General features: G+C 37.8%; 1 protein-coding gene across 3 annotated transcripts in view; it reads left to right on the top strand.

The window, feature by feature from the left end:
• Positions 1-23,011, top strand: part of il16 (interleukin 16) — a 47,462-nt gene that overhangs the window by 16,037 nt on the left and 8,414 nt on the right. For 2 of the 3 annotated variants that reach the window (XM_067445007.1, XM_067445014.1), the window contains exons 8-20: positions 1,600-1,710; positions 1,796-1,910; positions 2,050-2,123; positions 3,177-3,396; positions 5,325-5,442; positions 6,561-6,693; positions 6,894-6,993; positions 10,559-11,067; positions 12,062-12,118; positions 12,405-12,501; positions 12,883-14,098; positions 16,737-16,923; positions 22,079-22,180. In XM_067445007.1, the coding sequence (XP_067301108.1) occupies positions 1,600-1,710; positions 1,796-1,910; positions 2,050-2,123; positions 3,177-3,396; positions 5,325-5,442; positions 6,561-6,693; positions 6,894-6,993; positions 10,559-11,067; positions 12,062-12,118; positions 12,405-12,501; positions 12,883-14,098; positions 16,737-16,923; positions 22,079-22,180 (3,039 nt within the window). The remainder of the gene's footprint in view (positions 1-1,599; positions 1,711-1,795; positions 1,911-2,049; positions 2,124-3,176; positions 3,397-5,324; positions 5,443-6,560; positions 6,694-6,893; positions 6,994-10,558; positions 11,068-12,061; positions 12,119-12,404; positions 12,502-12,882; positions 14,099-16,736; positions 16,924-22,078; positions 22,181-23,011) is intronic. The other variant, XM_067445017.1, reaches the window with a different exon arrangement.

A 23,011-nucleotide genomic window follows, 5' to 3' on the forward strand; every position in this document is an offset into this window, starting at 1 on the left:
AACATTTACGAGCTCGTGATTGTAGTGTTATGTTATGTTTTTTATTAAGAATAGTATTGATATTAATATTAAACACACCATTCAAGCAATTTGCTCCAAAATTGGTACTCATTCTAAAGTGAAAGTATAATCTGTGTGGGAATTCATAACAGTGTGCATTATGAATGCAGCCTCCATTCTTCGTGAAAGATAAAGATAGAAATGCGCACAGGAAACAAAAACCTTGCCAGGTTGAACCAGGGATTGAACCACCAACCTTACGGTTTGTAGACAACCTACATGAACCACTGAGCCACTGCCGCGACTCTACCTTCTGAATGTCTCAACAGAAATTGAGACTCATCTGACCAGGCAACATTTTTCCAGTCTTCATCTGTCCAATTTTGGTGAGCTTGTGTAAATTGTAGTCTCTTTTTTCTATTTGTAGTAGAGATGAGTAGTACCTGGTGTTTTTTTTTTTTTGCTGTTGTAGCCCACCCGCCTCAAGGTTATGCGTGTTGTGGCTTCACAAATGCTTTGCTGCATACCTCGGTTGTAATGAGTGGTTATTTCAGTCAAAGTTGCTCTTCTATAAGCTTGAATCAGTCGTCCCGTTCTCCTCTGACCTCTAGCATCAACAAGGCATTTTCACCCACAGGACTGCTGCATACTGGATGTTTTTCCCTTTTCACACCATTCTTTGTAAACCCTAGAAATGGTTGTGCATGAAAATCCCAGTAACTGAGCAGATTGTGAAATACTCAGACCGCCTGCCATGTGATTGGTTAATTAGATAATTGCATTAATGAGAAATTGAACAGGTGTTCCTAATAATCCTTTAGGTGAGTATATGTATGTATGTATGTATGTATGTATGTATGTATGTATATATATATATATATATATATATATATATATATATATATATATATATATATATATATATATATATATATATATATATACATTTGTACTATAATACATAAACATTTTTATTTTATTTTATAAAATTAAAATGTAAAAATGGTTTTAAACTGTGAAACTGGTGTAGCAAAATCTTGACTGATTTACAATTGCACAAAATACATTGACTAATGGCAATCATTTAATGTTTGTTTTTTGTTTGTTTGTTTTTGTAACATTTTTGAGTTAACAAATATGATGAAGTGCCTGATTATACCGGACTGCAGATGGTTAGTGAAAAAAATCAATTACAAAAGTAGTGCAGCTGTTGAGTTCTAAGTTCCGGACTTGTTTTGCCTGACCAGTTCTGAATGAGAGTAGAGCAGTGAATGGGAGCAGCCTTTCAGCTGTTGCACTTTATTTGATAAGGCCATCAGTATACTGGTAATCAAATAAATGGTTATTGCAATAAGTGCTCAAAGCATCTCTCTCTTTCTCTAGAAGTGCTCTCTGCCAAGTGCTTTCCCTCTCCACATCAGCAAAGTGGCTATTTTTAATGAACGTCATGGGAATGACACATGTAACACAAATAGAGTACGAACACATCTGCTCTGTGAAGCCCAATTTCATGAAATTAAAACATCTCATATTGTCCTTTTTGGCCTTGAGCTTTTGACTTGCTTACCACATTATTTGGGCTTACCTCTGTCTCTGCAGGCTGTGGTTAGACCATCTCGCTCTCTAAGTTCAGCACACTTGGTTCCCTCCTGCAGTAGCGTACAGGCATTCATCATCTCCAACATCGTCCTCATGAAGGGCCATGGCAAGGTAACCAAATACATGACATATCTATGCAACAAAAAATAAGATGCATTGAATTCTCACCATATAAACTGCTCTTGTGGTATTCCAGGGCCTGGGATTCAGTATAGTAGGAGGCAGAGACAGCATGTACGGCCCAATGGGGATTTACGTGAAAACCATCTTCCCTGGAGGTGCAGCGGCCGCTGATGGAAGACTACAGGAAGGTGGACTCATTAGTTAAATATCATACTGTAATTGGTAATGGATCTAACACTTACCTCAAAATGAAGCTTTCCCATCAATACTTACAGCTGCATTACCCAGAAGTGGATGGAAAACTATATTAGTGTTTCTGGATTACAGGAGACGAGATACTGGAATTGAATGGTGAATCTTTGCACGGCTTGACCCATGAAGATGCCTTACAGAAGTTTAAAGTGAGTTTGTCAAACACACTGATATGGGTTGTTTTAAAAGCTGATGGCTTATTTAACAGTAACTTTAATAGAAAATTGTAATTAAAATGCCATATTAAAAACTGTAATTGGCTAACTAAAAGGGAAAAAATATACATACACACATTTAAACGGATCAGGCATAACATTATGACAGGTAAAGTGGATAACACTGATAATCTCTTCATCATGGCATCTGTTAGTGGGTGGGATATATTAGGCAAAAGTTGATGCGTTAGAAGCAGGAAAAATGGGCTCCAAATCTCCAAAACTGCAGCTCTTGTGGCTCTTGAGGGATGTTCCTGGTCTGCAGTGGTCAGTATCTATCTAAAGTGGTGCCAGGAAGGAATAGTGGTGAACCGGCCTGGTCTGATAAATCACTTTTCTTTTGCTTTTATATTGCACCCTGCCACAAAGCAAAAATGGTTGAAGAATGGTTTGAGGACTACAACGAGTTTGAGGTGTTGACTTGGTCTCCAAATTTCCCAGATCTCAAACCAAGCGAGTATCTGTGGGACGTGCTGAACAAACAAGTCTGATCCATGGAGGGCCCACCTCACAACTTACAGGACTTAAAGGATCTGGGGCTAACATCTTGGTGCCAGATACCTAAGCACACCTTTAGGGGTCTAGGGGAGTCATGCCTCGACGGGTCAGGGCTGTTTTGAGGCAAAAGTGGGACCAACATGAGTACAAAAAAAAGTATACAGTAACCAAAATGCAATTATAATAATAGCAACCATAGCTTACATTTCTTTCTATAAATTTTACTTAAATAATATAATATTATGTTTAACCTCATCATAGAAAATGTAGGTAACATAAATACTGACATGAACACTATAATATGTGTAATATAGGAAATAAATAAGTAAAAAAGTACTAAAATTAAATACATTTATTTTATACAATATTTACTCAAAAAGTTTAAAAAAAGGTCCAACTATCGCCTGATTAATCCACCTAGAAAATATGTCGATCTATCGATAATCAATCAGGTTTCATCAGCAATCAACTTGTTTTCTCTTTCTGAAGCAAGTGAAGAAGGGTTTGTTAACGCTGGTAGTGAGGACCAGTCTGCGGGTGGGCGCCATGCTGGGCAGCAATGGACAGGTGTCTCAGCTTTGCCGATCAAGATCGCTGAGCTCCAGCACCGGTATAAGTCGAGTCAGTGCTGATTTGGGAGATTATAACTGCCTCAATACCTCTGCAAAACCCCAGGACAGAGTCATGATGGAGATCACGTTGCATAAGGGTAAATATCCAAATCTCATTGTTCAAAGTTTTATTCATCACATACACACTGGTACAATCACGGTGTATAGTTTTGTCTACCAACACAAGCTATGAAAAATAAAAGTAGTTTCTCGTACAAAACTACTGTATGACTTCAGAATAGTTATACATAATGCATGAGTTTAATTTTGAACGTTTCAGCTTCATATTCCTTGTAATTGCACAACAAAAAATAATGAATTATTCAGTACTGCTTTTGTGTTTCATAGAAGAAAGAAAAATATACATATTTGAATGACATGAGTCATTAAAAGTCAGTGAATGATGAGAGGAATGTCATTTTTGAGGGGACACATTTCTGACTATGTTACAAACTGAATTGCAATCGTTGCTTAGACTGCAGAGGGCTCAGAAACATTCACAAGACACTTTTAAAACTGAACACTGTCTAAGGTGTGAAAAATACCCAGCTGAGCTCCGGCCAGCTGTTGCTGAAGTTTTATATCACACATCAATCAAACACTTTAATTCTGGGCTTTGCGCATAAACATCTCCAGAGCTAAAGCGTGCCTGATTTGTGTAGCTGCAAAACAGCCTAAATTTCAAACCTTGAGTTACTAAAAATACTTAACCTACAGTAAGGACGTCTCATCTTTACTTCAATGGTGTCTTAAAGGGATAGTTCACGCAATAATGAAAGTTGTCCAAACCCATTTGATTTTCTCTCCTATAACTGGAAAAAAGGTGTTTTAAAAATATCCTGTCAACCTCCAAAAAGGTCAAAAATAAATAACAGTCCCTGTCTTCTGAAGCTGTGCAATAGCTAAATGAAACGTGAGTTGCATCTTTTCTTCTCTATTGTGATATTAAGCTGAGGTAAAAGAATTCTTGAACAAGCAAAATGTAGGACGGTACTTCAATTTTTTGTCCATCAGGAATTGGTTGGATGGTTGTGGTTTGGTCAATCTGCTATTGGTCAATCTCATGTGAGTTGCCCTGCCCTCACTTCGGTAAACACATCATCAAAGAAGCGATATCGCTGCCAAAGGGAGGGGAAGATATTTTGATTAAATATTATGAATGCACATGAATAAAACAAAAGATGGGTATGGATAAACCATTTATAATAAATGGAATTAGTGCAATATTCCATAATAATAAAGTGCAATATTTCATAAAAATCAAGATTTGTTAAAGGCACAATATGTAATATTTTTTAATTCAAATATCTAAAAAAAAATAGAGCATGTTATATATTTGACTTGTGTACTTAGATTATCCCAAATGTTTCCAAGAATGTTTAAATCCAGAGAAATAAGCTCCAGGACATGGAACACATATCAATGACACTGCCTATCAATGACATCATACCCATGATTTGGAAACACCAAAGACACTTTAATAAATTATGTGTTTTATTAGACAGGTGAGCAACTGTTTGGATAAACTCATCAACAGAAAACTAATCGTTATTATACAGCTCAATACAGTTAGTCGTATTATTATTTAAATCTTGTTTTCTTGATTTACCCTCCACAAGTACCATGCTTTACCATGCCTAATATCAATCTACCTTACTGCATTGTTCAACTAGTGTCTCAAAGTAGCCGAGAGCGAACGCACCAAGAAGAATTATAATATAACATACTTTCAATACACTCAAATTGTATCTAATATGTTAAAACAACGCTGAGTGGAATCACTCGTCTGCAGCATAATAAAAGCTCTGCGGAATCAAGACGTCATCGAGCGAAACCTTTTTTTTAATAAGCGAACTCTAGCTGAGAAAAATTACATACTATGGTTTTACTATACATACACCACCACCATGTTTCAAATCCCATCTCTAAAAGTGCTTCTTTGTGTAAATGATTATGATGACTACAAAAGTCTGAGAGGAAAATGAACATTCGAGTATAATGTATATTGTGTACTTGTATTTTCCAGAGTTTGGCGTAGGTCTAGGCATTGGCTTGTGCTGTGTACCTTCAGCTGGCGGCTGCCCGGGAATCTTCATTCACACACTGTCACCAGGATCAGTAGCACACATGGATGGACGATTAAGGTTTGAACCGTTTTTTTGTTACATTTTTAGCAAATCTAAATATACTGTATCTTTTCATAGTTTATATCAAATTCCACCTCACCTGTAGGCAATATTATACTTAAATATTATTATGGGGCTCATATGATAAATGGCCCGTGTGTTAAATACTCTTCTCTATTCACAAAATGTAAATAATATGAATAATCTAAATTTACTTTAGTTAATTTTTTGGCAGATATATAGCAAATCCCAAAGTCCCCCCAAAAAGTTTAAATGTAAAAATATATATAGTTGCGTAAAAAAGAAAAAAGGTTTCATAGATGTTTCACTTTGCACTCAAAAATAGTTTGTTCAGTGAACTTAATTATCTCTAAATTATGGAAAGCTCTGTGCAATTTGTTTAGATCCATACAACATGACTAAAACAAGTTTAAACAAATGATATTTTCTTAAATCAGTTGGAAGTGAACGCAATCCCATGCTGGGATTACAGCTCCATTACCCAGTTAGTTATGCCACCAAAAACGATTAATCTAGTCTCAACACAAAGTGGTTTTTAATCAACTTGAAATTTGCTAACTTTATTGGAATGGACATGAAATTAAGCTTTAAATTTAACTTTATTGTTCCCAGGTGGAAATTCTTTTCCACTTGTTTGACACACACAGCATAACCCACATCATATGAAAGACATAATACATGGAAAGAGTACCGGTCGTGCTGTCGCAGCAGATGCACCACTTATGGCAAAATGTTCATGAACTCTGTCGCATTGACACATTTTGACAAAGTAATTTGAGTGTGGTTCATTTTTGAGTGTGGTCTTTTTGCAAAATATGTTAATTTGATGTTTTGAGGCTACGTAAAGGCACATTTCCGCAATGTTTTACTTTAAGATTAAGATAAAAAATTTAAGATAGATGATAAAAAGTAACTTTTCTCCAAGTTGTGGTTGGGTACTGATCATTTTTGGTAAACCAAAAATATACTCCATGTCATGTTAAAAATAGCAACATTATTTTATTTTCATCAGTGTGGTCTTTTTTTAAAACTAGCCACACTGTAGCGCTGTGAATTGCTGTAATAATCTGTGTGGTTACTGGGTTGTTAGTAAGTAGTATGTGAATGTTTGTCAGATGTGGCGATGAGATCATGGAGATCAATGACACGGTGGTTTGCAACATGACACTGAACGATGTGTACACGGTTCTGAGTCAGTGCAGCCCGGGCCCGGTTCAGATCATCATCAGTCGACACCCTGACCCAAAAGTAAGTCTACTTTCCCTTCAGGAGTATAACACAAGAGATCATCATGGGCCAAATTTACTCACATGTGCAATGACAATTTACACTTCATTATGGCTGTGGGCAGTCAAACCTTCACAATTGTGTTCATAAGTTAGATGCTGTCAGTGTGTGCTAAAATATAAATGCTAAAAAATTCCATGTGTTTTTCTGGGTACATGAAGGTTTCTGAGCTGCAGCTCAATGAGGCGATCGCTCAGGCGGTGGAGCACAGCAGACTGAGGAGAGACAGGAGTCAGTGGAGTATGGATGGATGTAACAGCAGTGAGTTATTGATCTTTTGTTTGCTCTGAAGGCCTATTTCACACATCCTGCAACTGCAGCATAATTGCAACTGTAAATGTGGCAACTGTACAGAATGTAAACTTATTTGGGGTTACCACATTAACAGCTTCCTTTAATAATGGCATTAAAAGCATTACTGTGAGTGGGTTAAAATTGATCACCATGATATCTAATTAATACTAGGAGGATCACAATTACATCCAAATGGTAATGCATTTAGAGGTGCAGTAAGCCATTTCTGAGAAACACTGTTGAAAGTGAATAGGACAGAGCACCACAACACATTTGTAACCAACCAGCAGTAGGGGGCGTGTCCACTCGTGATGGGGAACAAGAGAGAGCAAGCAAGAAGTAGATTTGAAGAAAGACTATAGAAAGAGAGATAGCTGAGAGACAACAAAAGAGAAAAGGTCAGGAATATCACTGGAAAAAGATGGATAAGAGCTTAAATCTGAGGCTGAAATAAATTGAACAGGAGAAATGGCAACATCAGGATGTCCGTCTCTGTGGTATGTACTGTATTTAGGGGCCTTTGTGTGTCTTTACGCGCAGTTTATGAGGACATGATTCGGTTTATGAACTATTGTATGTGACTAGACCTTAGAGGTAGCAAGCAAAACGGTTTTGCACGTCAGAGTCAGACTAGTGTTATACAGAACAACAATGGAGTAACCGTTAGCGCATTTGAATGACGAAGCACGCGATCGTATCGTTTACTGATGTTTACTCATGCGACGGTAGCCAAAAGCAGAGACATTTGAAGTTGATTTACTCACCGGCTGCTTCCAAAGCAGGGCCGAATCTTTATCGCTGGGACCGCTCTGTCAAAAACACACTTCTTTGGTATGATTTGGTGAAGTCCTGTGACAGCAGTGACCGTGGAAATCCACTTTGCGACACGACTGAAGCGATGCCTTGAAGCTTCCCGTCATTTCTGCGTTCAAATCGGTTCAAATGCAGCGCTGCCTTCCCGGAATGCTGTGCTGAAGCGTTGAAGTCGCTCGACGTCACCCATAGGAATAAAGTGGAGCGTGGCGCGACATAAGTGTTCACGGACGACTGGATCTGCATCTGAGAGACTGTTTACGCCGTGCATTTCCTCTCTCTCCCTCTAGTTACGCGTGCGCGCACCCTACCGGGAGAAGAGCCCGTACGGCCCATACAAGGACCTTCCGATCTATTTAACGTCAAGTAGACCCATACTCGAAAAAAACTCGCCGAAACTTGTGAGAAACCGGAAGGAGTATTTTTAACACAGAAATACTCCATCAAACGTCCAACATTAGTTTTTGAAACTTTGTCTATGTTTAGGATGGGAATCCAAGTCTTTAAAGGTGTAAAAAGCTCAGTATGCATGAAACAGGATTTCACCCCCCCCCCCCCCTTAAGAACTCGCAATAATATTAGAAAAGCTGTTTAACATTGGTTTTGTTATGTTTCACAGAACCGAGAAATGCTGTTGTAATGTTAGCTATAGTAACAGGACAGTTTTGAGTGTCATTGTTTATCTGGAGCTGGTGTGCTGCTGGCGACTAACAACCAACTCTTGCTTGAAAATGTACTCGTGTACTTTTTGTGTTTTTCCTTTTCATTTGCTTATCATCTTTGCTTTGCTTTTTTTTGCAAAGCGTTATTTTGCTTCACTTCAGATTTGATGAGACAATCCCCTCTTGCATTGTGTGCATTTTAGGGGCGGAGCAGAGAAAGGAGGGGTTTGTTTAGGTTATTAAGAGTGTTTCTCAGAAATTGCTTACTGCACCTTTAGGAGTTGGTTGTGCCTGGATTCAGTCAGATTTACTGAATAAAGGGCTGTTTGTATACCATTATACACATGCTGCAGAGTGCAGACATGAGGTGTGTTAATTTTGAAACTGTTTCAGTTGTAAAGTTATGCTTTACTTAGAAGTGTGCAACCAGGACTCAGGACTTGGACTTAAAGGACAACTCCGGTGAGAAATGAACCTAGGGGTAATTAACAGATGGTTACCGAGTAGATCGTTCTCTGGGATGCGTTTTCATGAAAATTGAATGTAAAGAGTTTTATCCCTAAAAACAGATTAGCTTATAGCGCTTGTTTATGGGGCACAGGGACGACACAGGGTGGTAAAATTAAATCGCTAGTTAATATCACTAACAAGGCTCAAAATAGCCTCACACTAACACGGTAGCATAATGAGGGTCCCTACATGCAAACCGAAGCATTGAGAACTTTGTAAGAGAACAAATAGTTTAATAAGAAGATACTTTATAAACATAGTGCCTTACGCGTTCACGGACAGGCACCATGTCGAAAAACAGTCTCGACGAATCGATCCACTATCGTGTTAGTGTGAGGCTATTTTTAGCCTTGTTAGTGGTATTATCTAACGATTTAATTTTACCACCCTGTGTCTACCCTGTGCCCCATAGACTAGTGTTATAAGCTAATCTGTTTTTAAAGATAAAACTCTTTACATAAGATTTCCATGAAAACGCATCCCAGAGAACAATCTACTCTGTAACCATCTGTTAATTACCCCTAGGTTCATTTCTCACCGGAGTTGTCCTTTAAAGGGGTGGTTCTGTGTTTTTTTTTAGGCTAGGTTGTGCTTATGGGGCGCAGTATAATATGTCGTCATACTTTTTTTTTTAAACGCTGTATTTTTCTTATATTTTACCTTTATTCCACACTGCTGTCTCCACTGTCCTTTGAACAGCTTGTTTGCTTCCTGCTTCTATGAAGCCTTTCCCTCCGAAAAACGCAGTGGTCTTAGATTGGTCAGACGGCCAAATGTAGTTTTCTGTTTTTTTTTTTGGCTAAGTTGCCAAGTACATGTTGTCTGGAAAACTTGGAAATGTTAAGATGTTATAAGAAATGTTATAAGAAATTTTTCAAATTGTGACCTTAAAAAAATTATCAAGGAATCATGAAAATAAGTAAAATAAAAAAATAAAATAAAACATTTATATAGTGAATATTTTACAATAAATAGCCTATAAAGCATGATACCCTAATGTTACGGTTCAGTACATCATGATACTGAACTGACGAAACAATACTTTTTGCAATACTCCAAGACATATGATAAGGTTAGCAAAGAAGGTTAACAAAAAATAGATTAACTAAAATTGAACTGTGGATTAAAATGCTACATTTGGTATTACGTTGGGGGTGATAATAAGAAAGCTTGAACTTGATGCTGGTAATCCAATGCACAGGACAATGGTGACACCAGAATAAAAAATGATCATGACTGAACATGAAAATATTTGTTTTGTAAATTAAATTTAAATGTATTAAAATGTAACTTTTTTTTAAAATATAATTTGATTATTTATAGACAAATAATTGTACTCTGTCACTGACTAGATATATTTAAAATAATGTAGGCCATTTTTTTTAACAGGTAACAAGACATTTGGCATTATCAGGACCCATAAATAATCCCCACATTGCATTATTATACATTTTATTCAACATTATATATGGTAGTTTAATGTAATACTGACACTCAATTCTGTAAACTTCGCAAGTTGGTTTAGACATGTCTGTATCTGATCTCAGGTCTGAGGAGATCAGAACCCTGTTCGCACAGCAGACAGAAGTGTATCCGCTGTCTGGACAGGACCGTGAGTCATCTGACCAGTAGACGAGTGCAGAAACCCATGATCCGATCATGCAGCGAGGGCGCCTACAGCCAGCGCTGTATACCAGCCAGCATCACCACTCAATCCTTCCTACACCCGGAGCACGTCACCAGAGTACAGAGCATGGATGCCTCTTTAACAACCAACAGTGAAACTTCACTTAATAACACATTTTCTCCAGCCTCGTTCACTGATGACGAATATAACATTCCCTATAAATGTCCAGTAAATTTCATTGGACAACAAACATTAGATGTGCATACAGGTGGGGTGAGAAATTCTACGCCAGGACCAACAAACCAGACACGGAGGTACTGCAGACGACAGGAAGTCACCAGTCAGGAAGTGCTGACTGATTCGAGCGGCTCTAGTAGAGGTTCACCAGTAAAAGAGGAAGATCTGCTGCCTTCTCAAAGCAATTGCCAGGTATGGCTATATACAGTACACATTTATGAAATGCACTATTTGCTATTGAGCAAAAACTTTTTAGGTGAATTAAAATGTTTATTTCTTTTTTTTCCTCTTCCTTGTATAGGGTTTCACATCAATTAATATTATGTTGGTGATGTTATGCCTAATAAATGCATTACATCCAGGAAATAAATCTACGTTTTGGATTGCATATATAGTACTGCTGCTTTTTTGCTCTCTGTCAAAAAGACTTCACAAGTAGGCGGTTTTCACAGTGAGATTGTTACATTGCCCATAAATGGTAGTTGAGTATTGTAAGTCAAGACATGATTGGCTTAACTTCAACACTTGCCTTATTATCAATTCTTGACAAGTCTTGCATTTGAACATCTTGCACCATCATTGTGCATGTGAATAGTTGTAATGTCACAGACCTTAAAGGGAAAAATACATTACTTTTTGCTGTATTTTTGATTGCATCTGACTGGACAGGAAATAGAAAAATATATATAAACAATTAAAAATAATGTTTTAATTTAAGCTATTTCCTATAAAATGAGGAAAGGTCAGACTGTTATTATATTTATATATTAAACCTCTTAAACCTCTTGCACCCAGTCATCAGTGTCAGATGTTCAGTTATCAATGCCAATATAGAAATGCATTATTATTTTATTTAGTTTAATTTATTCTACAAAAGTGTACCATAAGAGGGGGCTAGCCATATAAAACAAGCATTGGTCAGACCATACTGAATATTTATTCACCATCATTTGTCAGACCAGAGGATCATTAAAATGAACTTGTGAAATGCTGATTAATAGTGAGAAATGGTGATGCAGCATCTAAAACATGCACAAATTTGATAAATGATGTCCTTTATATAAATATATAATTTCATCAAAAATATATATATTTTACCTTACTAGACTTATATAAATTTTACCATGAAATTTTTCAAGTCTTTTATTGCCTCATACAGTCTTTTATTGTCTCCACATGCATCTAGTTTTTCTGCAGTCTGTACAGGGCTTTGAGAAAGATCTCAAGGCTTCTGTTTAAGAATGTACGTAGAAAATCATGCTACCTCTTTTTGGACATGTTCATGTCAGTGTTTGATTACAATTTGAATATGAATTTGTGTGCACTTCATACTAAAACTGTATTTGCACAATAGTGCATCTTTTTGTCACAGCGAGTGTTTGGCATGGAGCATGGCTCTTGTGTGTATATGCCTGTGTTTCTGTTTGCAACAGTTGTGCATGACAAAATGATACTGAATGCATTTCTACACCTTTTAACATTTTTTGTAAGACTTAAACTCAACGTGCCATTTCCTGTTTTTGTGACAGGAAGTGGTTGAACACGCAGAAGTCGGAACTAAAACATCTGCCTGTATCGCTGAGCCTAAAAGTGACTCAACACACAGAGGGGACAGACAGCACAAAGGTAAGTTATTCAGAAATGCACCTACTACTGGTTAATATTACATTTAAAGAAATAGCAATGTGTCATGTAGGTTGGATATATTCAATACAGATATTTACTTTGTGTTATTCTCTTATCTGATAATTAAGAAACGCATGTCAAGACTTTTTCCTGATTCAGCTGATAATAGTACATTTCAGTATCCTTATAACATTTTTTTAAATAAAAAAGTACCATATTTTTTTTAATGTATAGTATAGCTTTTCGTTTTTTTAATGAAAATAGAACAATTATTATGACAATTATTGGATATGTTGCAGCACATGAGTTAGTTCCCACTTTAAACTTCTCTGTTCTGCAGCTCAGTATAGGGAAATACATGTAAAAACTATTATGTTACAGGTCCAGAGTCCCCATCTCAAGTGTGTAGTCCGAGTAAGCGGGTCGTTCTGAGACGTCAGGCTCATTTAGAGGTCAGTACAGATCAATCACTTGACCCCTGGGTAAAGCTGACTGAAAGTCCAGAGAACCAGCCATTCTGCTCCAAAACCATGAGTGACCATAATGGAGATGCTGAAGTTACCACAGTCTCTGAAAGTACAAACATCACCTCAGACTCCAAATGTGAGCAACCTCCCAATGTCAAAAAAGGGCCTCCGGTGGCTCCAAAGTCTGCATGGGTCCGTCAAAGCCTGAAGAGCATTAAGTCTGGGAAACCGATAACAGAGTCTTTGAAGAACCAGGATAACAGGAGCCACGATACTGGCAGGACCTTTGGGATTAGTCTGAGGGCTGCTTCATCAGGAGCCAATTTGTCAATCAGGCAGAAGATCAGCTCTTTTGAGACTTTCTCAAGTGCCGATGGAGCCGAAAGACCGAACAGGCGATTGGTCCCAACAGCATCTCTTCCTCCAATGGAGAAGACAGCTAAAAACTCACCTGTAGACTACAGCAGTGCAGAGAGAACCAAAGTTAACACAAGCAGCCTGCTCAATAACGATAACTGCCAGTCTACACCAACAATTTCAGCCACAACCCAGCCTCTCCTAGAAGAAGAGCAATCAACTTCCCCCAGTTCAGATATCATTTCAGAGCCCCATCCTGCAGAGGAAGAAAAACAATCAACATTTCATGATTCAGAGCCCTGTAAGCCAATCCATGTTGAGGAACCTGCTTTGGACTCAAAAGAGCTTTCACCTGCTGATGAGAATGAGCAAGAACCACTACCTTCTCAAGAGGATTCGCCCCCTTCAAGCCACATCCCAAGAAGGTCGAGCAGCTCGAAAGAGGGCCTTTCAGAAAAAACAGAAGATGCTGGAACTCATGCAGTGAGCTTGAGGACCCGAAGTCTACCTCTCAGTCCCTCTTCAGATTCCCCCAACTCAAGTGGCTTAGAAGGGGAGAGCCTGGGGATCATTTTGTCCTTCAGCAACCAGGTGTCCAATGCTCTGATGCGATCCATGCAGTCCCTGCCGCAGTCCCCTTGCATTCGGATTGGGAACCCTTGGAGCGCCCCACCTGGATCTCCTCTTCATAACCCAATAGAAGAAGACTCCTCAGCCGAAAAGCCTCTACCTTCGCCTGCATTAGAAAACAGTGAGAGGGGTTTCTCTGTAAGGTATGTAACTTATCCAAGCATATTACTATATCTCTGAAAACAATGTGGGACAAATGCATTCAGAAGATGAAAGCATTAGGGGTACAATTATACTCAATGCAGTGCTGTGTTGGCTGATGTTAAGGGTTAAGATCACTTGCTGGGACCGTAGCCAACAATGTCAACTTCTTTCAAGTTGAGAACTGGCTGTACGATAAAGACATTGCAGAGTTTTGAATCATCTGGGAATCTGTTTTAAATGAAACGAGAATAGGAAATGCAGCCCAGTTAAGTTAGTCACAAACAACAGACCCTTTCATGCTAATGTCTTGTAAACTCTCATACTACTCCTTATCACTGTAAAAAAAACACACACTAAAAACACTTTCCTGTCATGCATGCTTGACCTAAAGTATTTTTTAGATGTGGTGAGATATTAGCAAATTGGCCGCAACGTGCAAATGAAACCTGAAATTAGCCTGTAGTTCGAAGAAGACTAAAAACCCATTCACACCAAGAAGGATAACTATAAATCAACCCTACCGATAACTATGTAAACGTCCACACCAGCGGACAATAAAGTTTGGTTTATTCTAAGCACAATGTAGGTTTTAAATGCTCAAGCTTGTTAAAGCAGGGTGGATTCTGATTGGCTTTTAAATGTTTTTATCGCTCATCAGCGGGGGAAAAAAACGGTCTGAAATTCCAAAAATATAATTTTACTGTGCGGTTATCATTATAGCTGTTGTGTGAATTTGGTTTTTCTTTTATATTTAGAACAATTTTTAGAACTATATATTTACCGTTATCATTATTGTTATCCTCCTTGGTGTAAACAGGCCTTAAAAGGTTGGTTCACCCAAATATGAAATTGATGTCATTAATGACTCACCCTAATGTTGTTCCACACCCGTAAGACCTCCGTTCATCTTCGGAACACAGTTTAAGATATTTTATATTTAGTCAGAGAGCGTATACCAAGTGTGTGCACACTATACTGTCCATGTCCAGAAAGGGAATAAAAACATCATCAAAGTAGTCCATATGTGACATCAGTTAGTTAATTAGAATCTCTTGAAGCATCGTAAATACATTTTGGTCCAAAAATAACAAAAACTATGACTTTATTCAGCATTGTCTTCTCTTCCGCGTTTGTTTTCAAACCTCAAATAAAGATTCAAACGGTTATGAATCATCGTATTGATTCATGATTCGGATCGCCAATGTCATGTGATTTCAGCAGTTTGACACGCGATCCGAATCATGAACTGTGTTCCAAAGATGAACGGAGGTCTTACAGGTGTGGAACAACATTAGGGTGAGTCATTAATGACATAAATTTCATTTTTGGGTGAACTAACCCTTTAAGGCAGCAGAACAGGAGTGTCCAATCTTGCTCCTGGAGGGTCACTGTCAGAGTTTAACTTCAGCTATAATTAAACACACCTGTGACCTGACTGAGATAATCTATATTAGCATCTGAAATTACATAATATCCTACTATATATAGGCAATACAGTATGTGAAAAGAGTAGTAGTATGTCCAAATTTACAGTATTCATAAAACAGGCCAAACGTACCTGGATGACCTACTACTTCCAGCACTACTTACTACTATATTCTGAAATGTGCATATGATGGACACTTTACTGTCTCACGAGGCCACGGGAGAAGATTTGTAAATAGCAGTGAAGTGCATCTGATGCTGGCAGGTCACATGGCAATGAGAACATTGTGAATATAGAATTTCTAGATTACATTTATTCAATATATAACATACTTTATAAGCAGTCTCAGAGTAATTACTTCATTAAAAGAAGTACCTACTCAAAGAGTATGCGATTTCAGATGCAGCCATGGTTTTCGGGTCCTCTACTAGACACTTTCATGCAGGTGTGTTGGAACAGGTTGGAATTAAACTCTGCAGATTGTCAGCCATCTAAGGGCAGGATTGGACACCCCTTCTCACCCCTTACCAACATAAGTCTTGGCCATGTCCCAAATTGAGCTTGAGCCAGCCCTACTCCTTATGCTGCATTCCATACAAGGTTGGATGTGGGAATATCCCAAATTAAATATCCCACTTTCAGACCTCAGTGAGTTAACGGCAATCAGATGTTGTATTCCTGTTGACCAAATAGTGCTGCCACGACACAGTTATAGCATATGTTTCCGTGTCAATTATGGCAAATATAGAATAAAAACAACATAAAATTGCTTTGAAAATGGCCGATGAATGGCAAAAACAAATGTATTTTTCCATAAACGTAATGTCTAATAGTGATTTTTTTTTAACGTTTATGTTCATTAGAAGCAGAACTTCAAATGACATGTCTAGCTTAGGTTGGAGTTAATCGATTCACCCCGAGTTCACAGGTAGAATGTCCGACTTTAAGTCGCTTTCCAGACGTTATTTCCAAGAATGAGTTGGGAAAAATCTATATCCTGAGCTGTCTGGAATGCTGCATTAAGGCTATCTTCCTACAGACGTCAGTTTCAACACATAAGTAATCCTGAACACCTTTATTAGTTGGTTCAGTTGTGTTTGATTTTATGGTTGGAGCGAAACTCTCCAGGATGGCTTTCAGGAGCAGGAGCTGGGTTAGCTACCTCTGCTCTAAAGCACTTTCAAACAAGCTTATTTATATCTGGTCTACAGCTTGGCTGAACTGAGAGAGCGTACCATAGAGAGAGGGGAGGAGTGCGAGAAGGAAGAATGGAAACCCGAACGGCCGCTCACTTCAGCCTCAGCCGTCTGTGCCCAATCCATGCTCTCGGCCCTTCCTCCAGAGGAGATCCAGCGGATGATACAGGAAGTCAAGGATCTGGATGAAGACACGCTACGGGTGGGTTTAGCTCTGGTTTGATAATCATAAGATCGGATCGATACAACAAAGTACATGCTGTTGGCTTTTGCCTGGCATTGGTTATTTCCATATCCTGCTCTGCAAACCTGAATATGTATATGAGAGGTGTGACAGATAAACCAGTTCTCTATAAAGCAACAGCATATTAAAAGTGCTATTAAAGGGATAGTTCCCCCAAAAATGAATGTGATGTTTATCTGCTTATCCCCAGGGCATCCAAGATTTAGGTGTGTTTGTTTCCTCAGTAGCACACAAATTAAGATTTTGAACTCCAACCTTTGCCAGTCATATAATGCATGTCAATGGGGTGTTTTCTATAAGAGTCCATATGAGAGTAAAAAACACATAGACATATGAATCCATATGAAACACAACAGCTTGTGGCAACACATTAATGTCTTAAGACACGAAACGATCGGTTTCTGCGAGAATCCGAACAGTATTTATGTTTTTTTTTTTTTTTACCTCATATCAGACGAATCTCATCCAGTATTCCCAACATCCATCGAGTAAGGTCAAACTAACAATCATAGATATGTGTACATAGATGCCTAATTCGAACGCTCTATGCAGGCACTATCGAGGATTTTATATATATATATATATATATATATATATATATATATATATATATATATATATATATATATAATGCTGGAATATGCAGAAATATAATTTGTCAGAAGACTTTCTTTATTTCATTAAAATATGGTGGAATGTGCAGAAAATAGGTTTAAATGTTCAACAATTTTCTTCCAGTCTGAGACGTTTCCATTTAATTTAATTTTTGCTTGATGTAATGTGCATGAAGTTAAAATATTGAAACTAAGAAAAGAAATTTTAAAAAAGAGAATGTTTTATTTGATTCAATTTTAGATGATGGGATATGCAGAAAGAATTGTTTTAGGCTGAAAGATCTTGCTTTATAGCGTATTCAGGTCCTGCATCATGTTTTTGAAAAATAATTTAGTAAAGCAACTAGTTAAGTAACTAATTACTTTTGAAAATAAGTAATCAGTAAAGTAACTGGATTACTTTCTTGGAGAAGTAATCAGTAACTAATTACTATTTCCAAGTAACTTGACGATATGAGTTAACGTGTAAAGTTAATAGTATATGCTAGTTCACATGTAGACTGAAGTTATAGTACTGACGTAACGTTTTGCAGGTCTTACTGAAAATGAAGACTAAACTTACCACTCAAAAGCATCCATTTCCAATCTCAAAACAATTGGTTGTTCCTCAAAATCTTTATCTTCGTCAGAAACAGGGTCAAACATATGATGATGCATAATCTCTCCACGATTGACAGTATACGGTAGATGTGTTTCTGTCCCTGAGCTGCGCAGTGAACCAGCCAATCAGAGCTGAACTCCACATTAATATTCATGACCCTTCCAAATAAGGTAAAAACAGAGCATTACATCCTAGAGACAATTTCTGGGGTTGTATATGGATCTGTAAAACCGCATCTGGACAATTTTAACCAGTGGCGTAACTTTGTTTTAAAAAGTGGGTGGGACATAAATTGCGTATTATATGCATGCGAAAAACTGCGTACTATATGCACGCCAAAGCTCATTATACAGCATATGGTACGCAGTTTTTCGCGTGCATATGATATGCACTATATGGCGTATTAAGGGGGGTAGCATTGCTGATACAATGTTATATCAGATGTAAAATATGTACAATAACAATTGCAGAAAAATTTGTATTAGGATGTCTGAACACAATATAGTGTTGTGCCAAGATTTTTCATGTGAATAAAGGCATATAGATTTGCACAATTTGCTTATAATCCCTGGTCTAGTCTGTTAAACTTGTCAGAAGTTTTCGTTTCTAATCTGCCCTCGTAGTAGCCTGACAAGCCAGACCCACATCAAGATGTTTGGTCTGGAAACTCACCATAGACAGGGCTCAATCTGAGGGGCGGGATAAACGGTTGTCTTTCAAACTCCCTCTGCACGTGATAGGATAGCGCTACAACCAACCAGAGCAACGAAGGTAAAACAGAGCTTGTTGACAGATTAAACATTCACCGTATCCGGTCAGCCAAACCCCGAACACATCTTCCCTTTTTAAGAATGACTTCAGTGCCGTTCTTTGTTCTTTTCTCAGAGAAAAGCTTAACTCCAAATCTTCCAGAGTCACGGTCAAAGCTGATTCGAAAGACCGCCGTTCGCCAGTTTCTGTGTTTACTAGAAGCACGCAAACGCAACTCGGCCGTCGTCATTATGGCCCCACCCACCGACTCTATACACGATGTGATTGGCCCGGCAAGAGTTAGGCGAATACAGCTCAGAAGGCTATTGAGAGTTGCTAGACGACACTCGCGGGCAGATTAGATTTGCTGCCGCTAGGGTGCGTCTAGATTTCTAGGCTACCCTCATAGCCTATTTTTTCTCTCATCAAAACCGAATACCATCAGTGGTTGTACATCAAGAGCAGGGACAGTTTTTGTGCATTTTTTTTCGTGATCTGACCGGAACAAATAAAAGTCTCTGCAACGGTGTTAAGCGTTAGATTAAAGCGCTCGTCTGTGTGAAGACTGCATGAGCCGCGAGAGAAATCTGCACCACTGATAACAGCGGCAACGAGCGCCAGATCGCCTCTTATTTAACAAACGAACAAAATTATACTCTTCCAGTTCACCAGAGATGTTTTGTTTGTATTAGTTAGGTTCATCCGTGAAGCAAGATGTTTTAAAAAAGTGGTGGGGACATGTCCCACCCGTCCCACATGCAAACTACACCTATGGTTTTAACCCTTAAATAAGTCACATACCCTATATGTAGATATCAGGGAACATTTTAAAATATTGTTTCAACTTATTGTAGGGCACCTTTACTATGGATTCGTATGTCTATGAGTTTTTTACTCTTATATTGACTCTCATAGAAAAATTCCCCATTAACATGCATTATACGACTGGCACAGAGCAACTGTTGGAGTTAAAAATCTTCATTTGTGTTCTACATCTTGAATGCCCAGCAGATAAACAGATAAACATCACATTTTCATTTTTGGGTGAACTATCCCTTTTAAGTTCAGTGAGCTTTCTTTTGTGTGTTTCAACATTCTGAAGCTCACTTGCTAAAAGGGTTGAAAAAATATATAAATCATGCAACTCTTGGTCAAGACTGTGACTTCCTAACCATGGCAGTGTTGCAATGTCCCTCTGGTGTGCATTTTGCTGCACTGTTATATTTCCCTGATCAATATTCCTCTGCCATATTTTCTGTCTGCAGTGAAATAAATCTGTTTATATCCCTTTATGATAATGAGGTGATATGCAGTAATCCACATGCCCTTAGACATAATGTTTTGAGTCGTAGGAGTAAAATGCAGAAAAAGAGGAAGTGTTGATATTTTGCAGAAAATCTTTGAAAGCATGCTAGCTTTTTATGTTGGCTATACAAATAAGAGAACAATCCTGAACGGGGTCTAAAATAAGTGATTATCTGTATTAGTCTAGTTTGAAGGACTGGATTTTGGACCCAATGCTTTTTTGATTGAACTTGTTTTAAATGGTCCTGTGCGTGTGTGTGTGTGTGTGTGTGTGTGTGTGTGTGTGTGTGTGTGTGTGTGTGTGTGTGTGTGTGTGTGTGTGTGTGTGTGTGTGTGTGTGTGTGTGTGTGTGTTTTTAAGTATTCTACACATTCTCTCAACTGATATTATATTAAAAAAAAACTGCATACAAAATAGTTTTAATAAAATCTGAACAATAGTTATTTGAAAAATAATTTTTTAGACAGTTTAACATGTCATGTCACCGGATAGTTTAAAGCTAACAATTAGCATATGACCTTCCAGTCCCTTAAAGGGATAGTTCACCCCAAAATGAAAAGTCTGTCATCATTTAGTCACGCTCAAGTTGTTCCAAATGCAGTTTTTGTTCTGCTGAACACAAAGGAGAATATTAGGGAGAATATTTGTAACCAAGCAGATCTCGGCAGCCATTGACTTCTATAGTGGGGGAAAAATACAGGCAATGGCTGCCGAGATCTGCTTGGTTACAAATATTCTTCCAAATATATTCCTTTGTGTTCAGCAGAAGGAAAAAATGAATACAGGTTAGGAACAACTTTTCATTTTTGGGTGAACTATGTATTTTTTTTATATGTTAAAGCTAACAGTTAGCATATGACCTTTTATTCCTCTAATGTAATTTTTATGATGTTGATAAGCTCAAAACACTAATGGAATCAAATATTCCACCTAAATAAAAGTGTAACAGCAGGACTGCAAAAAGAAGTATGGTAAATGAGTAGTATGTTTGAATATGCATTTTATTTTTTTTAAACAGTAGGTTAATAAAAATACATGGATTCCCGGATACTTCCGTGGAGCAGTAGCGTGCAGTGACCTCCGCGGGGGTCCCCTCGGTAGAAATCGCGTTCCGGGGGGAGAGGGATCGCGGGATAGAATTGCGTTCGCAGGGGCAATGTGTTGCGATCGAAAAGGGCACTTTCACTTTCATTTTCAAAGGGGCAGGGGCTCAAGCCCACCCTTGTGCACGCCACTACCGTGGAGATTAGAAAGTGTGTATCCAAAAGACACATTACTATCCCGTAAGGCTGTGAAAGAAGTGTCGTCAGGGATGTTGAACAGCGATGAGGTTGACTTCATCAGTACACAAATTTGAATGCAATTTGGGATATTTGGCTCACATCCCAAGACAAATTCAGTAGGTGTACCTTACAATTAGACTTTGTATTTGATGACACAAATTTATATAAGCAGCCATATGAATCATATTTAGACAATGTCATCTTTTGAGACTGTGCCAGATTTTATCAAAATTATTTATGAGATTATTGTGTGCTATTCAAAATGAGGAACATGAGGCTATATAGGCAAGGCAAGTTTATATCTCAACCTCTCTCTTAAAACTGCATGATGTAATAGAGTGGGAACATGATCCTGCCCACCTGCAAATCATCAATGAAGCAGCTGTTCTTTACAAAGTGATAAACCCGTGTTTTCAAATGCAGATTGTTTTCCGGCATGTTCTAGAAAAACTGCTAAGCTAAATGCACAGTACTAAAAATACAGCTACAGGTATAAAGGGTTTTTGAACCACAAAATACTCCATAAACAAGGCTGATTTTGATTTCTTAATGTCCATTAGCAACTGGAAGGCATCCAGGTTGTGATTCTACATAAAGAAGAAGGAGCTGGCTTGGGTTTCAGCATTGCTGGTGGTATTGATCTGGAGAACAAAGCAACTACAGTGAGTGACGTCTCCAAATCTCCATAAACCACACACCACAGCTCATCTACTTCACCTTTCAACAGGAGACACAGCCTCTTAAATGTCATTCTGACTCTGTATTCATTTCTTGTTTCCCTGAAACACAAAAAAGGACCTTGGCAGAATGTCCAAAATTGTCCAAGCTTCAAATCTTACAAATCTCATTCATGCTTCGGCTTAATTAAAAATGGCACATTTGTGGCAGGTTTCACATTGATAATTATCATTTAAATTTCAAGTTTTCATATTTTACACATTTAATTTGCTATTTTCACCAAAAAGGACTATTATTTGTGTACAAACAACTTGTCTTTGTGTGAGGAACAGACCAAAATGTATCACATGTCTTTAGAAGCTCACAAAAGACTACATCTGAGGCCTTTTTTAATCTTGAATATCTTCTTCCCCTTTTTTTCAAAAACGTAGACATTCTGATTTCTAACATTCATGTACAGTATTGTCACAGTTGGTTTGAAAAAGTAATCTGATTACTGATTACTCCTTTAAAAAGTAACTTAGTTACTTTACAGATTACTTGATTTTAAAAGTAACTAAGTAAGATTACAAGTTACTTTATTAGTTACATTCAGCAGTTGCCGACAACACCCCTGCAGCCTCAGCATAGAAATGACAACCGTTTTTGCCAACACTCACTTTATTGGAAGTGCATTTTTAACAGTAACGTCAACAATGTATCTCCTGACATTTTAAATAGAAATTAAAAAATATTACCTGAAAAAATCCAAATAAAAAAATAATAAATAAATAAATGTTTTAATTTTTTACTAAGGAAAATGACTAAAATAGTAA

This window comes from Pseudorasbora parva, chromosome 1 (assembly GCF_024679245.1).
Source record: "Pseudorasbora parva isolate DD20220531a chromosome 1, ASM2467924v1, whole genome shotgun sequence".
In the NCBI taxonomy this organism is placed as follows: domain Eukaryota; kingdom Metazoa; phylum Chordata; class Actinopteri; order Cypriniformes; family Gobionidae; genus Pseudorasbora; species Pseudorasbora parva.